The sequence below is a fragment of the Phodopus roborovskii genome, unplaced genomic scaffold (assembly GCF_943737965.1).
Source record: "Phodopus roborovskii unplaced genomic scaffold, PHOROB, whole genome shotgun sequence".
NCBI classification, from domain to species: domain Eukaryota; kingdom Metazoa; phylum Chordata; class Mammalia; order Rodentia; family Cricetidae; genus Phodopus; species Phodopus roborovskii.
The window spans coordinates 2,100,134-2,119,799 of NW_026126744.1; the positions used below are offsets into that span (position 1 = coordinate 2,100,134).

At 33.9% G+C, this 19,666-nt stretch overlaps 1 protein-coding gene across 1 annotated transcript in view; it reads left to right on the forward strand.

The window, feature by feature from the left end:
* LOC127214538 (cadherin-related family member 3) overlaps nucleotides 1-19,666 on the forward strand; it is an 89,566-nt gene that overhangs the window by 47,240 nt on the left and 22,660 nt on the right. The window contains exons 12-16 of the mRNA XM_051174919.1: nucleotides 690-870; nucleotides 3,423-3,579; nucleotides 6,481-6,586; nucleotides 7,126-7,347; nucleotides 8,147-8,292. Of these exons, the coding sequence (XP_051030876.1) occupies nucleotides 690-870; nucleotides 3,423-3,579; nucleotides 6,481-6,586; nucleotides 7,126-7,347; nucleotides 8,147-8,292 (812 nt within the window). The remainder of the gene's footprint in view (nucleotides 1-689; nucleotides 871-3,422; nucleotides 3,580-6,480; nucleotides 6,587-7,125; nucleotides 7,348-8,146; nucleotides 8,293-19,666) is intronic.

A 19,666-nucleotide genomic window follows, 5' to 3' on the forward strand; every position in this document is an offset into this window, starting at 1 on the left:
TTTGCTATATGCTATCCCAAACACCACTCTTCTCCAGGACCCCCAGTTTTCTCTGATGGGGACATTTTCTGTACATACGTTTCTCTTATTGGTTGAAGAATAAAGCACTGTGGCCAATGAAGCAGAATGACAGGTGGGACGAGGAGACAAGGAGGATCCTGGGAAGTGTAGGCAGAGAGGAGTCGTCATGTGAGCCCAGGGAAGAAAGGACACGAGTGAGACATCTCTCCAGTAAGATAAGACAGCATGGAAATATTAGATTAATAGTGATGGGTTAAGAATTAAGACAGAGTTAGCCAATAAGAAGCCCAAGCCAACAGCAAATAGTATTATAATTAATATAAGTGTTGTGTGTTTATTTGGGGCTGATGCAGCTCAGGGACTAAACTGGTGGGAAGAATGATAGTATCAGTTGTTCAGAAGCCTGCCTGCCCTGTGTTGCATTAGTTAAGTCTAAGCTTAACTGTGTGTTTTACATTGTAGTTGCCATTAGTTTCCTGTGAAAGGCCCTGTGTAATACAGGTGGTTTCTGTTTTTTGTCACACATTCAGCCCCTATATCTTATATGTACATGATTACAACTTCACTAAGTCAACAACTTACCCATATTTTATCCCGAAGAGTACTCTGTTCATGTCACGTTTTTATCTTGTGGATGGCAAACACATCTTAATTTGCCTGCCTTGCAGACTTGGGAGATGTCACTGTTGCCTATCCTTTAGACTACGAAGATGAAACAACCCCAAAGTCTTGGGTATTATATGTCAGAGTTTATGATAATGAGCGAACACATTCAACAACTGGGACACTGACAGTGATTCTACTGGATGTAAATGACAACCCTCCACGATGCTCACAGACTATTTATGTGTAAGTCAAGTTAGTGATTTTTGCATCTTACTTTGGACATTTGTATAGAGAAAAAAAAACACAAATGCATGAGAGGGCATCAGGTATCCTAGGATAAACAAGAGCTTTGACTTTTCTCTTTGTCCTTGCACATGACACAACCTCTGCTTTCAACTGACTGGACACGTCACCTTGTTTCATTTGTTGTCACAAAAGGTAAAAATCAATACCGAGATTCTCTAAAGTCTAGAATTTCTCGAAAGTCAACATGATTCCAGATAAGGAATATTCCATCTGTTTGCAGGGGGAAGTTAGAAATGTGTATTCCCAGCATCTAAACATCAAGTAGGGAGAATGATGGCAGCTATTTACAGTGTGATACAAATTGTCTTGTAGGCTGAACAATGAACACTCCAGACCACTGGAAATTTTTACTTTGATCACACAAATAATGTTTTCATAACTTGAAACGGGTTTAGGGTAGTCTTCCATTGAGTAATTTGTCTCTCCCTTAAAGAGGACATTGGATATAAATAATGTAGGCATGTCTTGATCACTTAAGAATAATAGGACATAGTACCAGCCTCCATATAAAAGGAATAGGTTTCGTTTGTTGAGTTTTAAAATTCAGTGTTTGTGAACTGACAGATACCAGTCGCTGATTGTTGCTGGAGGTCTTGGAGAATGGTGGGGGCCAGAGGAGAGCAGAGATTCTGAGGTGCTAATATGTAGTAGGGTGACTACAGATAACCATATTGCACTGTGTTTTGTCACAACTTAAATTATGCAACTCAAAAGTCTTCACTTTAAATAAATTATAATTGTTTAAGAAAGCAGATATGTTAGACCTGATGAAAACACAACTTTGTGGAATATTATCTTAGCACTTTATCTAAAGTGATTATTTTACTTTTCTTTAATTAGAGGAATTATAATTACAACATTTCCCCTTTCATTTCATTCCAACTAACCCTCCAAAACACCATTCCTTGTTCTTTTTCAAATCATGACCTTATTTTTCATTGTTATCATCTGCATGTATATATACACATGTATAAATACAATATTCTCGGTGTGTATGAATAATGTCTCAGGGACATTATTAATTGATTTGCTAGGACAAACTATTTCACCCATTCTCCATGTTCCTTAGTTACCTGTAGTTTATTTTTATTTATTTATTTATTTATTTATTTGTGTGTGTGTGTGTGTGTGTGTGTGTGTGTGTGTGTGTGTATGTGTAGAGTTGAGGCCTCACAGCCTTTTCTCCTTGTCAACTTGTTGTCAATTTGAGTTTCATGCTAAAATGTAATCTAATATTAAGTTAGAAACATCCTCCCAAAACTGATGAGTAACTCTATTGCAGTTGTTTGCATTAGCCTAATAACACTGAATTACTGTGAGCAATGTAACTTCAACCCAATGAGCCTTTCTTTGCATTGATGAAAACTACCATTAAATCTGGTGGACCTATTGTGATCCATGCATTGGCACAGGGATTCTTGCATATTCGGTTAGGTGTCTGGGATCTTGTTATGTTCTGCTTTTAAACACAGGAGAGAAGGTAGATACAAATGTAGATGACACTCCACATTCAAGTCATCCTATCAGGAATTTCAATTTAAATATCAGTTCTCATTCCATCTACCAGTAGACCTCCCACAAGCCATGTGCAGAGGTTTTAGGAACACTGGTATATACACAGGAAAATGTGAAAGTTGGTAAGTGGAATAGTTAACAATGGCTGTCAGTTTTACTGGATCGAGAATCACCTTGGAGACAGTACTGGGTGTGTCTGACAAGGAGCTTCTATCATAGAATAACTGATGTGGACATGTCTGCTTCCTCTGCTTCCATAAAAGGTAAAAGATTAGGTTATGGACTTTAAAGGAAAGAGAAAATTGCTGAACACTAGCAACCAGCACTCATGGCTCTCTCTGTCTCACACAAACTAAATATGGCCAGATATATCACATTCGTGCTCCCATGACTTCTATGTCATAATGGGCTCGATCTCCTTGAACTTTAGAAAAAGTAATAAATAAATAAATAAATAAATAAATAAATAAACCCTCTCTCCCATGTTTCTTCTTAACAAGTTTTTTTTTTTGTTTTGTTTTGTTTTGTCATCACAAATAGAATCAACAGTTCCAGCTCTCAACTAAGCAAACCTAAGTAGTCAATATTTCTAATGATTGTTTTTCTAAAGTGGGGAGAATGTTATAGTACCAGTTTGAAGGAACCAGAATGGCCATTTCATAAGCTCACATAGTACTTTATGATTTGCAAATATAGAGTTATCAACCTGAGAATAAAACAAATTATCATTTGTCGAGACATATTTTTGTCTTGCTAAATTTGCTGTTCAGAAATCTAGCATAAGAGCACTGTCATTTCCCTTGGTCCTCATCACAAATGTTAAATCAAGTCTTAGGCATTTTTTTCTAGATACTATAAAAATCTTACTGTCAAAAGGGTTATTTAAATTATGTGTACATCATTTCCCATGATATATTAAATTTAATCATCTGCCTAAATCAAGTTCAATATATAACACGTTTTTCTCATTACAGAATTGAACTTCCCGAGAACATCCCAGTTGACACCACTTTAGTGTCCCTCACTTGTACAGATCGGGATGGAACTATTCCCAACAACAATATAACTTATCATTTGATTAAAGACACCTTTTCAAATAAAACCTTTACTCTGAAAAACAGTGAACTGAAAGTAAGTATCATAAAGTCACTCTCTGACTGTGGCCCTGTGATTAACCTGAGCTAGAAGAAAACATTTTTATTTTTGTTATTATAAAATTGTTAATGAACTGCAGTAGTTCAAATAGCTGTTGGCAGAATTTGTTCCTGTATTTTCAACTGAACCTTAAATTGCTGAAACCCTAGCTTGTTTCAGGATGAATATTGGAATGCAATTTTCATCATCAGAACGGAACTCAGAAGGTTATGAATTTCTTAGAACAACAGTTTTAGGATAAACTATTGTGTATTCAATTGGAATGTGTTGAAATACCTTTGATAATTATGTTAAATGTGTTTTAACAAGGAATATAACTAAAACAAGCATGCATAGTTTATTATAGTATCTACTAATATGCATCAGCTCAAATATTTTCATCAATTAGACGTATGTGTGTATGTGTGAGTATATATGTATGTATGTGTTTGTGTGTGTGTGTGAGTATATATGTATGTATGTAGATACATAACTAGTTAGATAGATGATATATATAGAATATATATATATATATATATATATATATATATAATTTCATTTCCAATACATATAAAATCAAAGTCAGGCTAAATTCATACATTTTAAAAGTAGGAGACAGTTCCTGCTAACACTGTTAAGAGTTCCACAAGAAGACCAAGTGCACAACTATTACATGTATGCTGATGCCTAGACTACTCCCATGCAGGCTCCCTGGTTTCGGTTCAGTCTCTTTGAGACCCTATGAGCCTAGATTAGTTGATTCTGTGTCCTGTTCAGGAAGCTGTTCAGAAAAAAAAAACCCACATGGTATTTGCATGAAAACAGACACATTAATCAATGGATTCAGATTGAAAATGCAGACGTAAATCCACACCCCTAGGAACACCTGATTTCCCACAAAGAAGCCAAAATTATACAATGGAACAAAGAAAGCATTTTTCAACAACTGATGCTGTTCTAACTGGATTTGGCATGAAGAGGAATGCAAGTAGATCCATATCTGTCACCATGCACAAGCTCAAGTCCAAGTGCATCAAAGATGTCAACCTAAGTCCAAATCCAGTGAACCTGATGGAAGAGAAAGTGGGAAATTGCCTTGAATACATTGGCATAGGAAGCAATTTGTCATTCAATATTATATTTTTCAAAATATAAAGAAATTGATTTTGTAGTTTGAAGGAAAATAAAACTTCTCTTCTTTATTTCTTGTCATTAGAATATCAAAATCTCGAACCATGAATCTGAGAGTCATGATTTTACAACTGCCTTCCATGCTATTGCTGTCATTCACAGTATTTCTATAATGTTTGTACCAGCCTTGATTATTTTCTTACAGTACCTATAATTCCTTTCAATGTTAGATTTATTTTTACTTTTATACTCAAACTCAAATAGGTTTAGCATAGGCAGTAATTTTAGTAAAGCACCATCATTATGAATTAACTGAGTTATTGATGTTAGTGATATTGATATTACTTATTTCACCTCATTTTATCTACTTAGAGGAAGAGCATAGAATTTTAACCATGACCTAAATTCAGATACCACCTAATATCTTCATTAATTCCTAAAGAAACTACCTCTCTGCCAGTTGGTTAATTTCCGTAGACTTTCATTTCTGTGAGTCTCAGAAAACTATAGAATCCTTAAAAAGCAACATATTTCTGTGCCAACTAATCACTTGATTGTTACACAAAATTTCCCTGAATAATAAATGTTGACTGTTAGGGAAAATACCTAATGTGGACATTATGGCATGGAATGGACCTCAGATAAGTTGGAAAAGCCAACAGCAATCAAATGCTCTCTGTAAACTGTTGGAAGATCTCAGATGAAATCTAGACTATGAGTGTTGTGAGGATTGCATGATTATGAAAGAGATGTGGACAGAAGACTCTTAGATTGCTTTGCCTGCAGATTTAGTGCTATTAAATATCCTAATGACATCATGTCTGCCCTGTACATCCATCTAGGAGAGTAAAATTAAAGATAAAATTATGAGGTGCTTAAACACCTCTGTAGAGTTGACCTCAAGTCTTGTATTTACCTGATTTTGAAGCTTGAAGTTTAGTCTTTTTCTTGAGAAATTATTTTTATTAATTCTAAGACAGATTATGTTATTTTTGGGGAAAAAATGAAGTAAGTTTATTATAATGTTATTGAAAAATTCTTAAATACAAAACAGTAATTTCATATGTCCCTCAACATTATGGTCCAACTAAACCATTCTTAATTGAACATTTCATTAATTGAGAATCCATTTACCATCACTTGTGGATCATCATATTGTAGCAGCATGGTGTGGTGCAGAAATGTAGACAATTTTTCTCATGATGTGATGGCTGGTGGAAGACTGGGCATACACACATCACTGTGTAGTTTCATAGACAGAGCTAATCAGAAAGAGTTCAAACTGTCCGATGGAAGCCAGTGGCTAAGCAGACCTTTGAACACCAGAAATACAATTTTTCTGGGTTGTACTACAACTGTGAAGTAAATGGTGATCTCATCCAGATTATTAACAAATAAGTGTCTGTGTCTTTATTATTTTCCCTTCTTGTTACTTTGTGAAATAATATCATTTAAAATATTTTTGCCTGAATTTAAAATATGTTTGCCTGAATAAGGTATTTGCATAAAATAAAGTATTGCCTAATAGGATAAAAATAAATTTATTTAAATTAATTGCATATGTTTTTAATTTTTAGTATGGTTACTCTTTAAACTAAAATTACATATATGGGTTGTGCTTGTGGCTCATAGGATATAAAATACTACTAGACAGTAATATTGTAAAGTGACATTTTTATTTATTGGCTTACTATCTTCACCTTGGATCCATAATAGGCAAAATAGGCATGTAATCAAAATGAAACTAATATTATATTTCATTTACAGATTGGACCTATGCATCTAGATTATGATAACAGTGTTTTTTCAGGAATGGACTTTAAATATGCATTGTTTGTAAGAGTCTCTGATGAAGGAATTCCTGTACTCTCAAGTAAGAAGTTGTAACTTTATTGTCTTAAATTAAATAAGATACACATTATCTTAAATATTGGTTCTTAGATTCTGTCATAGTTAAAAATGTTCCAATCATAAGTTATTATAATGTATTAAATAGTTATAATTAAATTTACTTATTTAGTCTATATATTAATATTTAAAAACTGAAAGCCAACATAAAACTAGTAATAGGTTGAAATAGTGCTTCTCAAATGTTGAATTCAGAAATTTGCAGTTACTTGAAGACAATTTAACATAATCTTTCTGTACTATTTTCATGTTAAAATATTAAACAAGAAACCAGTTTATCCTGCTTTAGATAGTATTAACAATTGGCCAATAAATTATTTTTGTGCTAAACTTAGTTTCAAGTGTACTATAACTAAAAGTAAATAATTTACTAATAAAACATCAGTATAAACATGTTTGGGAAATCTCTGCATGTAAAATATAGCATGTTTTAGTTATAAAGGAAGAATTGTTGAGGAGGGGATATCATTGGTTAACTACACTCATGAATTTTTTTCTTCATAGCCATCATTAGAATCATATTAAGGGTGAGCCGTATAAATGAACTTAATCCTAGTGGAACTATGACAGCATTTACCTTCAGTGTATTTGAAAACAGTCCAATTGATACACTAGTTGGAAAAATTGCATATACAGATGGAGACTGGCCATTTAACAATGTACAATATGCCATTGTTGGAGGCAACTTTGGAATACCACCCAAATTTTACATTGAATCAGATTCAGGTAATGTAAAAGTACTGTTATTAATTAATAAGAATTAATTTATTCCAGGGACAAGCCCCTGGTAGGTTTTTTCTAATCCTAAGTGGTCAACTTTAAAAGCATGTATATATGTGTATATATATATATATATATATATATATATATATATATATATATATATAACACTAATTGGATTCAGTGCATTGTGCATGTATACATATAAAATGTATGTGTATATAAATGCAATGTAAATGCATCTATTTATGTACAATAATAATAGTTAAAAAGAAGAAGTTATAAGCTCAAGAGGAATATGGAAGGAGTTAGATGGGGAACAGTGAAGGGTTTAAATTATGATCACACAGTGTACTCATCTATGAAATTCTCAAAAAATAAAATGAAAAAGAAGGATCTCTTCTAGAATGTAGCTTGTTTAGAAATCATAGGAATGAAACTTTTCATCAGAAGCCTTCCCTTGAGCTACATCGTGTTCACCTTGCTTTGTTAGCGGCATCCATAATTCTTAGCAGCAACAGAGGGAGCACTGAGGCTTTGATCTTTGATATATTGAAGTTCAGAAAGCCTTTGCACATATGTTCTTCCAAATGCCTAAGCATATACAGTAGGTGACTAATGCATGAATTAACATCTGGCATGATTTAATGATAGAAACAATGATACATAAATGTAACAACAATTAATTATATCATGTAAAATCTACTTGTTACTGTAACAAAGACTTCATTTCTATAGGTTATTATATGATATTAATTGAAATTCTTAATACCAAGATGACAATTTTTTCACTGTTTTGTGTTAGGAATGATAAAGCTGTTGAATTCACTGGACAGGGAAGCAGTTTCTCAGTATAAAATAGCTGTGAGAATCACAGATGTGGCCAATGATGCTCTCCCTGACCCTCTCAGGCAGAGAAGTGTTACTTCTCAGGTGACCATCCATGTTCTGGTAAGAATGCATCAATACTCAAGGTCTCAAGGTATTTTATCATTTAAGAGACAGACATACTCTCAGACAGGTGACCATCCACGTTCTGGTAAGAATGCATCAATACTCAAGGTCTCAAGGTATTTTATCATTTAAGAGACAGACATACTCTCAGAAAATTAAAATATAGGATAGTTGGGAATGGTTAGTCTTGTAATGTTGATCTAAGTTCACAGTGACATGTGTGGTCTCACTACATTTTAAATGTAATGAAAATGATAAAATTGTCAGTACATGCAAAATACTCTGGTTACTGAGTCATGCAGGCTATTCTGATGCATTTTAATTTTTGTATTTGTTCATCTTAATGTTATTTCCTTATCTTATCTTCAGTGAGGAAATCCCTTCATAGTTTAAGTAGTAGCATGAAGTATACTCACAAAGACTCTTAAATATTCAATGTGAGAATATTTGACCTGGCTTATTTGAGCTTTAACATCAATATAATCAAATAAATGCATCACTTTCATTGATGGAAATGAGCACAAAAAATATTTTACAGATAGAGCAAACCTCTCTTTATCATATGATTGCATTCTTTTTTGATGCTTGAGAACTGTGATATTTTCAACCTTTGATCCCAGAGAAAAGGCAATACTTTCTAAACAAAGGATGATTTAAAGCTGCAGACATTGAGTAGAGTGTCTGCATAATGCTCTGAGGTGAGCATTTTCACATGTGTTGTGGTGAGCTGAACCTCTCAGTGGTGTCCATGGCTTTGGGCTGTAATCCCCTCTCCAGCCTCATTACATCTGGAAAATGCAATAAACCAGGCCAAATCTTTTTAGATAGAAATTTAATGAAGTGACTTCAATAGTTTTTGCCATGACTCAGGATATTATAAGCTAATGAAAACTTCTTGACTATTCAAGCTTCCAGCAATATACCTTAACACAGTCATAACTACAGTGTCTCTATTGAGAGCAGGCCTAAGTGTGAGGGCTTCTAAACCTTCAAATGCCATTGCATTCTGCATGACATGCCTGAGATCCAGTAGGTAGGGTGACAACTTTTTGCTGTATTCTTCATTGATGAAGCATTCATTCATATCTCTCTCTCTCTCTCTCTCTCTCTCTCTAATTAGAAAGATACAATCAGTGATAAAAAAAACTTGGCATCTTGAGATCAGGTAAAGCTTAAATATTTCTTAAAATTGCAAACCCTTTATTCTGAAAGTATTTCGGAAAAAAACTTTGTTTGAAAGTTACCAATATTTTATTCAGAAAGTATTCACAGCCCAAATTTCTAAAAGTTGAGGTTTTGAAAATAGTACCTCATTTTTATCAGAGACTAAAGCCCTGATGAAGATAAATGTAGTATAGTTCTATTACTTAAACCAGAAGCATAAGAATGCATCAATATTTTGTCCAAATGACAAATGCTTTTTATAAACTGAAAAATTAGTATTCTTTTGACCTGAATGGTCAGACACACCCAAGTGTCTATGTGGAGTCTTCATCTCCAGGGTGATTTTCTTGGAGTTATTTGCATTTGTGCTAGGAGGTAATTTGATAAGTGAAGACAGGAAGGTAGGGCCTCAGTCTGTTGAAATTAGTATACTCAGAGAATAACAAACAAACTCACCAGGAAGCACATTTTCTCTACTGTGTAGACACTTTGAGAAAAACTGACTGCAGCAACCACTCACTGGAACAAAAACCTTAAGAGATCACGGTCTAAGAATGTGAGAAAGTCAATTTATGTTATTTAAACCACACAATCACTTGTATTTTGTCATGGAAGCATATGGAGGCTTCAAGAAAATACTTGAAAGATATAATATTAAATCTATATCCATAGCAAACATGTACATAGATAAATGGAAGAAGGTTAAACAGTGAAATAGTACATAAATGCATAGAATAACTCAACCACTCATTTTTGACAACAATAACCATAGAAGGAGCCTGTCCTGTGAACAATGAAATCACTAAAAGGCATTATGCTCCTGTCCAGCCCAGCACCAAATGTTTGCATCTGTAACACTCAAGGTAAGCAAATCAATATGTACGCCAATGGTGGGCATGCCAGAGTCTGAAGCAAAACAAAGACAATGCTTTGACTCAAATAAAAACAAAACAATGTGAAAAAGTCCCCAAGCAAAAATAATCTCATAGCATGATCATACATTGTGTATTACACCGTAATGTACTTGCTGACAAGAATTTGCATACAAAAATGAAGGCTGTTTTGTCTCCTGCAAAGAGAATGATCAATTTCCTCAGAGACAGTTTCTAAATCATTACTGTCTTTTTTTGTGATTCTTTTTGAAGTAATCATTACCCAACATATGCCCTTTGTTTCCAGACTGAAGTACAGCAGCTTTCCCATGCCAGATGCATGCTTCATTTCTGTAACATGTAAAGATTTGCCATTCTCTTTACATGTCATATAATAACTGAATAATGGCAAAAAAAAAAAAAAATGAGTGCCCATCCTTCCATGAAAGTGCTTTTCAGAATAGTCACTGTCTCAAAATTCATTACTGTAGGAAGCTAATAGTCTGAAAGCAGACAATGTCCACACAAAATTGGTCTGAATTTAGAGAACTGTCTCTTTAGAAAGGAGTTTATCAAATTTTCTTTATAACAGAAAAGACCTTCTGAAGTGTGAAGACTTATGAAATACATAGCAATATCTTTAACTTGGATCTCTTAGCTTTGGAACCCTTGAACCCAAACGATGTGAACTATATACACATGTTCCGTGTGAATATGTCACTTAATTTCACTTAAACTCATTGTCCCTGCAGGAGTGAAGATTTCAAAGGCTTAACTTATAAATGTGGAAACAGGACAGGTTACTGAAACATTTTAAATTGTTTCATTATCACAAAATTCTACTGATACAACATGTGATCCTGCAGTGTGACTGAATTTCAAACATGTCTGTAAAGCCCTCAGGGCCTCATAATGAATACCGTACACATCTTTCATAGACTAACTAGGACCACCACACAGATTAAGGAAAACCTGATTAACATTACTGTTCTGTTGGCAGAGCATATTTTTTAAAGCTAGAAACTACTTAACTATGACTGATAAACATGTTTAAAATATTCTTGTTTTTATAGATTATGGAATGAAAGCTGGAGCATAAATGTTCCCCATTTTGAATACTTTTAAAAGCACAATGTTCCTTGAATTATTTATGTTAATATAAAACTTAAACTGTAAATCAATTTCTTTCATGCACTAAGTATGTCAGAGTTTAGGGAATTTTAAAATATAGCATAAAGAGCTAACCTACTACAGATTTTTTTATAAGTTGCACAAGATCACATTTTGAGGGGAGAAAAATGCAACCCAAAGGAGACAAGAGAAATACCAAGTGCATTTTGGTAGATGCTGAGCTGGATATTAATCATTATTTTCAGTGTCCCAAGTTTCATCATACATGTATTTTGTCATTTAAAACTTTCTATATTATAAGAATAATACTTTTAATTTCACATGTTGTTGAAGGAAGAAATCTTTCTCATGTATCTTTTCTCATTATCCAATAATCAAAGGTTTACTTAGTATAGTATATATTGGCAATGAGATAAGAAAGCTTGAGTAGAAAAAAAGGGCTCTGAGCCCTAAATGTTATCACAAAGGAGAATGTTAGAACTAGAGAAGATTGACCAGAAGCATATTTATTCTCCCATTTACATAGGGGAAACAGACCCACCTCATCTCTTCTCAAAACCAATATAGTTTTTGATGGTTTTCAGAGTGTTTATTATATTTCCCACTCAAAAGATATTTTATCTTCTGCATATACAAGCTTTTAATATTTCCTGTTTACTTCTTTTTTTATTAATTTTTATTTATATTAAAAACAATCTAATTTGATATACCAATTCCAGTTCCCTCTTCCTCCAGTCCTTCCATTTACCCATCCACTCCTCAGAGAGGGTGAGGCCTCCCATGGGGAAAACTTCAAAGTCTGTCACATCATTTGGGGCAGGACCTAGGCCCTACCCCCTGTATCTAGGCTGAGAGAATATCCCTCCACAGGGAATGGGCTCCCAAAAACCCATTCATGAACCGGGGATAATTACTGGTTCCACTGCCAGCAGCCCCAAAGATTGCCCAAGCCCCCCATGTGATACCCATGTTCATGAGGCCTGGATACCCATGCTCATGAAGCCTGGTTCAGTCCTATTTAGGTTCCCCGGGTGTCAGAATTGTCTCTGTGAGCTCCTACTTGCTCAGGTCAGCTGTTTCTGTGGGTTTCCCCAGTATGGTCTTGACCGCTTTGCATACCCTTCCTCTCTCTCTACAATTGGATTCCAGGAGTTAAGCTCAGTGTTTAGCAATGAATCTCTGCTTCTGCTTCCATCAGCTACTGGATGAAGACTCTATGATGGCATTTGAAGTAGTCATCGATCTTATTGTAGCAGAAGGGCATTTAAAGTAGCCTCTCCACTATTGCATAGATTCTTAGCTCATAATGGCTCCTTCTATCAAAATATCTCTTTCCTTGCTTACTCTGTTCTTCCCGCAACTCGACCTTCCTGACCCCTCTTATTCTGCTCTCTCCCCACTTTTCTCTCCTCCTCTTTCTCCTACCTCCCTCCCTTCTGGCCCAAAACTCCCAATTAACTCAGGAAATCTTGTCCCTTTCCCCTTTTCTGGGGTCCCTGTATGTCTCTCTTGGATCCTCTTTGTTTCCTAGCCTCTGCTGTTGTAGATTGTATGTACTCACCCATTAGTGGATATTAGACATAGAGCAAAGGATAATCAACCAGTCTACAACCCTGTTTACTCCTAAGAAAAATTGTGAAGATTATGGCCATGAGAATAGGTTATGCAATGAAGAACTTTGCTAAACCTAGCACCAAAAACTTTGCCTGTTTGCCTTTTAGCAGTAGTTTTGAAAGACTGTGTGCAGTGTGCATGTGTGTGTGCTATTGCACCCAATTATATGTGCACCCATGTGTTAAAACCAAAGGTCAATATGGGAGTCATTCCTCAGAAACTGTCTATCTTGTGCGTTCAGACAGTCTCTCACTGGCATGGAATTATCCCTGCAAGGGTAAACCTCCTGACCAGACTGCCCCAGTGTCTCAGATATCTTTACCTCCAAGTGCTGGGATGAGCCACATAAATCAACAAACCTGGCTCTTTGGAGAGCAAACTTGTTTTTTATGTTCACATTGCAAACATGTTTCCAACCCAACTACTCTTCCAACTTCTGAAACAAAGCCTGAAAAAGGGAAAAAGTTATGATACAATGAATATGAATCTCTGAGTTGGTACTTGGAAAGCAGCCTCCAAAAATACCTAACATATCTGAAAGTAACAGAGGCAAGATTAGGCTTGTTCCACATGTAGTCAGTAATGTTGTATTCCTGTTTGTGACATTAAATTGCGTACTCCATTTTACACACTGCAGACTTTCCTTGGTTGGTTTTCCTCAAAATGGTTAGAATTCTTTCAAAATTATTCCTATCTTTCTATTGTGTTACTTTGATAGTAAACAATCATATTTTATTTATGTATCTTACATAAAAATGAAAATATTAATTTCAAGAACTTGTTCTCAGACAAACAAACAAATGCCATTGTTTCCCCCTTTTACCATCTGACCTTTTTTGGTGAGAGAATATGATTTTTCTAATTATTTAATAACTTTCCAGTATTACTGAGCTATCAAGAATATTCCTAATAAAATTTAATATGATTTTAAGAAATAAAATAAAAGTTCAACACTAATAACAATAATAATTTTAGAAATTCACAACTATATTACTGAAATATCTGTGTACTCCTAAAGAATTTCCATGTTGGTATTTTTATACCAGTATTAATGATTTAAGGAAACAACTGCCTCAGATGTACTTTCTGATTTGCAGCTTTTATTTTTACTGAAAGACATGCCCAAGTTTTAATAATACAGCTTACCATATATACTTAAAATAAGACAATATATTTCCTGGATTATGTACAAGAATTAAATTCACAACCATTTATGGAGAGATGTATGCATGTACATTCATATCCCTTTGTGTATATAAAATGGACAGATTCTGATGAATACTTAAAATAAAACCATGATACAAAAGATGAAAATAAAATGGCATTTCCAGGCTAACATTTAAAATTCTACCCAGTGCTATTCACAGCAAATTGAGGGAGAATTAATCACAAATCTGATTCACCATAAAATATTATAATAAAATGAAGGATCTTTTAATTAGCTTATTTTTGACAATTTAATCCATGTAATTTTGATAACATGCCTGTTTCCATTGTCTTTTACCCTCTCCACTACCTTCTTCCACCCACTCAGTCTTTCCTTCCATCTTAATGTCATCTTGTTTAGTTAATTTTGTTTGGTTGGTTGATTTTAATTTTTTTTTTGTTCGTTTGCTTGCTTGCTTGAAAAATGACCCATTGGGTATAACTAGGGCTACTCATGTTGGCATGGCTACGAATATACCTACTGTAGCATGAGTAACACCTCAATGACTATATCTCTGAGCCTTGGAGTGAGTTAAGTGGATGTCCTATAGAGCATACAACATACACTTGTGGCTTCCTGATTTACCTAATCATCTCTGTACACCTTACTTTCTACCCCACCCTCTTCTTTCATAGAGGATGTGTTCTAAGACCAATATTTTTTATTAAATTTAAATTTTAGCAAAATCAACAAAATGTAAATACACATAACACATTTGAAAATATCAGCTTGGATAGTGGTTTTCTAAATAAAATTTATAGAATATTATTTTTATAAATGCTAATTTTATTTTTTTAATTACATGGTAGATTAAAGACATTGAGGTTACTTTTTATATTAACTAGTTAGTAATAATCCCTTGGCATAGCTACACCTGTATTGAGTTCATGCACTAATTAATACTGATTCTGAATTTAATTGATGGTTTACTAGTTTTCTAGGGCTTCCTAAACAAAATTACAGGAACCAGGTATATTGAAACAGAAATGTATTTTATTTTTGAGGATAGACATTTCAAAGTAAGCTGATAGCAAGCAGTGCTTTCTGAGAATGTTTTAGGAAATGCTGTCTTCTAGGCTTTTCTTTTAACTTCTACTGAAAGTCACTAAAGATAAGTGTTGGGTTTTGAGGCATATCATTCCAATGTCTCTCTTTTTATTTGTGCTCTGTGTTTTCTTATATTTAATTTTTTTCATATAACTCCCAACTCTTCCAGGATCCTATCTGTCTACCCTGTTTATGTTCTTCCCACTCCATCCCTCTCTCTTTCAAGATAAAATAAAATAAAATAAAGAAATCCAAAAATAAGGAGAAAGAAAATGAAAACAAAAGAGCAAAATTTTTTCTAACAAGGATAGTATGCTGGATCAAGTACCTATGTTATTCCAACATGATATCAGGTTTAATAATCTAAATATGCAAAAGGAAATGTCTTTTGGAGGACAAAATTTAACCTACATATGACATATGCCATCTTAGTCAACTGCTAATCTAGAATGCAACTTTAATATAATATTTAGAGTGATACATAAAAATCTGTGAACAATTTAAAAAGGTTAAATTTGTAGCACTTGTATATCTAGGTAGCCAGTGTCCAAAGAAAGTGATAATGTGTTGAAGTTAATATGAGGCTTTGAATGTGTATGCATTGAAGCTCAAAGTTATTTAAACAATAATCTCTAGAACTTGGTGGTATACAAAAGAAATAGTTATAAACTGGGATGACCAAATCTTGCTTATCCATTACTAATATTTAGACTTACAAAGGAAAGAATACTGTAGAAAGTTAAAAAACTAAAAAGAGAAAGAGAGAGATGCCCAGTGCGGGAAAGTATGTTTGCAATCCCAGCTAAGATAGACAAAGGCATGAAAATCAATTATACACCATCTACCATTACACAGTGAGCTCAAGGTCTACAAAAAGAAATAAAAAATAAAAGAAATAAACCAAAAATCAACATTTAAATGCTTGTTTCATTTTTTAGCATCGCCAAACAATATTTTGATACTTAGCATTAACCTAATGATGATATGAATAATTCAGATTTCTTTTATAAGTAAAAAAAAAAATCAATATCTCGCAATCTTGAAAGCATATGTTCATTGTATTATGCCCTGAACCAAATGTCTTTTTCTAATGAGAAGAGGTTTCCAACTCCAAAGATGATATACAGAAACGTTGTCCATCCATAAAACCATTGCTTTCCTTGCACTCAGGGCATAAAGAAGCCCCTGTCTTGTTTGTAATTGAAAGTATTATCAGCATGCTTGTTTATTTTTGGAACAATAATGTCAGAAGTACTTCATAGGAATTATTTGCTCTATTTATGAATAGAAAAAATGAACTTTTTGAACAGGGTAACAAAATTACATGCCAGATACAGATGAAAATATCCTAAGAAAATGACAGGCCACTGCTTCTCATGATTGCAAATGAAAATTTCTCCAATAATATATAAAAATCATATCTAAAATGCCCAGAGATGCTTTTATATCATGACCACATAGTTATTCCTGGTATGCAAAGATAGTTGAATGTTTTTTTTATATTATTTATTTATTATACCTTTCTACCAGGTTCAAAAAGAAAATTGGTACAATTACACCAGTAGATGGTGTAGTGGTTTGAATAGGTATATCTCCTGCAAACTCATGTGTTTAAATGTTTGACCCACAGAAAGTGGCACTATTAGGAGGTATGGCCTTGTCAGAGTAGTTGAGGCCTTGTTCGAGGAAGTGTATCACTTTGGAGACAGGCTTAGAAGTCCCATATGTGCTCAAGCTATGCCCAGTATGACAGTCTTATTTCCTGCTGTCTGCAGATCATGCTATAGAACTCTTAGCTCATTCACCAGCATCAAGTCTTCCTGCACAGTGCTATGGTCCACCAGGATGATAATGAACTAAATATCTGGAACTTTAAGCCACACAATTAAATATTTTCCATTATAAGAGTTGCTGTGATCATGATGTCTCTTCACAGCAACCCTAACTAAGACAGATGGTGAATAACATTTAATAAAATCAAACACTAGAGCATAGTGAATATTCTAAACAAAGTAGGAATAAAGAATTTTCTTGACTTGATAGAATATATCTAAAAACATAATTCTTCAAACTAATATTCTACTTAATGACATGAAGATATGCATTCTAAGTTTGGATGTTATAGCACAAATCCTAGTTAATAGAAGAAAAGATGATAGAAGGCTTATTTATTTAAAAGAAAGATATAAAATTGTTTTTGTTTGAGATATTTCTATATTTGGAATACATAAAAGAATAAATTAAGCTCTGGAGTTAAACTATTATAAAAAGCTTACCTGATTTTGGGGCTGGCTTGTGAAGTGCTGGCTCAAAAAAGTATTAACCACAGTAGTGAAGGCAGTGCCGTATTAATGAAAGAAGAGTGAAATAACCCAATAGAATAAAGCAAAACCACTCAAAAAAGACAGTGTCTCCACTGAATGGTGCTGGAGTGAGGCCTGGCAAAGATTTCACACTCTTGGGAGAATTTACTCATTGTGAACTTACACCTAAATGTAAAATGTAGAACAATTCTGGGGTACTTTTAATACCAATTTTAAAAACACAGCATGGGTACAGACACATGAAAGTTCTAATGGGCACAGACACATGAAATTTCTGACCAACTGGGCATCACTAAAATTCATTACTTTTTTGATTCTGAAAGATGATGTCCAAAAGTTTAAAGAGAAGCTACAGTATGAAACATTTTTAAGAGATCTACCTGTTTTAAGAACATTGTTAAAACTATTCCAAAAATGAAAAAAAAATGTGAACAGTAAGAAAGGATAGTTTAGCAATGTATGAACAACAGCAACAAAATCCTGAGCAGATATTTTACTAAAGATTTCCTAGGTGGAAACAAGCATAAAAAACCTGCCTAACAGTGTGATCTTACAAACGTCAATATTAAAACTATCATGAAAGTCTAATAGAAATGCATTTACGTGGTGAAAGTAAAAACACTGACAACCCTAAGTGCTGGCAGAGCTGAGGGACAACAGACACTCATGTTCCTTAGCAGTGAATTAAAAATTGTGTCTTCTCTAGGCAAGTTCACCATTTTTTTTTTCACAAAATTAAAAAAACATTCAATGACACTATCTGGAAGTAAAATTCAGTAAAATTCAGTTTAGTTAACTGAAAATACATCTCTACCCCAAAGCTTGTATTTGAACGTCTATAGCATCTTTACTTATAACTGCTCAAATTCAGAAGCAAGTGGGATGCTCTTTAGTAGGTGAATGGATAAGATGTACAAGAAATCATGTTTTAGATAAGATGTAATGAGTACACATATTGAAATTTAAATTTAAGGGCTAAAATCTAAGGAACTTATTCTTGAAAACCCTGGATGACATAATTAAAATAGATGGTGCTATATTCTGAAAATGAAGGGAAAAATATGAAACTTTCTTTTGGAAAGCCAAAGGAGCCTGGAAAATATTGGGACAAATGACTGCTAAAGAATCCCCAGTAGTGCTACTATTTTTACTCCAGTTTGATCATTGGACGCCTGCCAGCCCATAACAAAGCAGGTTCCAGATTATGATTAACAAACACTTTTGAGTTGGCTGAAGTGCCATTTTGCTGTCTGTCAATATCCATACCATCTTGTATTAGAGCAGCATGTCAGACATTAACTGCACTTGCCATGGGAACCAAGATTCCTCATGAGATTCTGAACACTGCGACAACAACAACATTGAATAGTCTACCCAAATGAGAACCTTTTTTTTTTTTTTCTTCTTGAGTCTTCTCTTTCTTCTTTGGCTAAGACAGGAAAATGCAAAAACAAGCTCTGAAGAGGGCTGATTTTTGTTTTTGTTAGTTTTTTTTTTACACTGAATATGAGCTTGATTCCATTTTCATTGTTACTGTTTAATTCAAACTGCTTGTCGTTTTTTCCAACCCAGCAAAGAACCATACAGCAACAATGAAAAGTAGGGTAGGAAGTATAGTAAATGTAATTTTTGTTATTTGGCTCAGGAACAGTTAGTATGAGTTATAAGTAAGTAAGTAAGTAAGTAAGTAAGTAAATAAATAAATAAATAAATAAATAAATGACAAAGAGAAAATCAATCTGTGTCCACCCAGAATTGAAAAGCCTTCCTAAGTAAAATCTCAGCCTGAGGCTAGAAACTGTATGTGCTTATACCTTAGAGATAACATGGAAATCGCCCCGGGTGTCTTTGAGACTGAGGGTGTTCACTAAAGTCTGAGAACTCAAGAACATATGTTTTACAAGGGAGAAAGCCAACATACAAACTTTCTTCTAAGTACTACAAATACCATATGGAAAATTGATCTTATAAACTAAGAAGAAAAAACAATAAAGGAATGAGTTTTGAGTCCC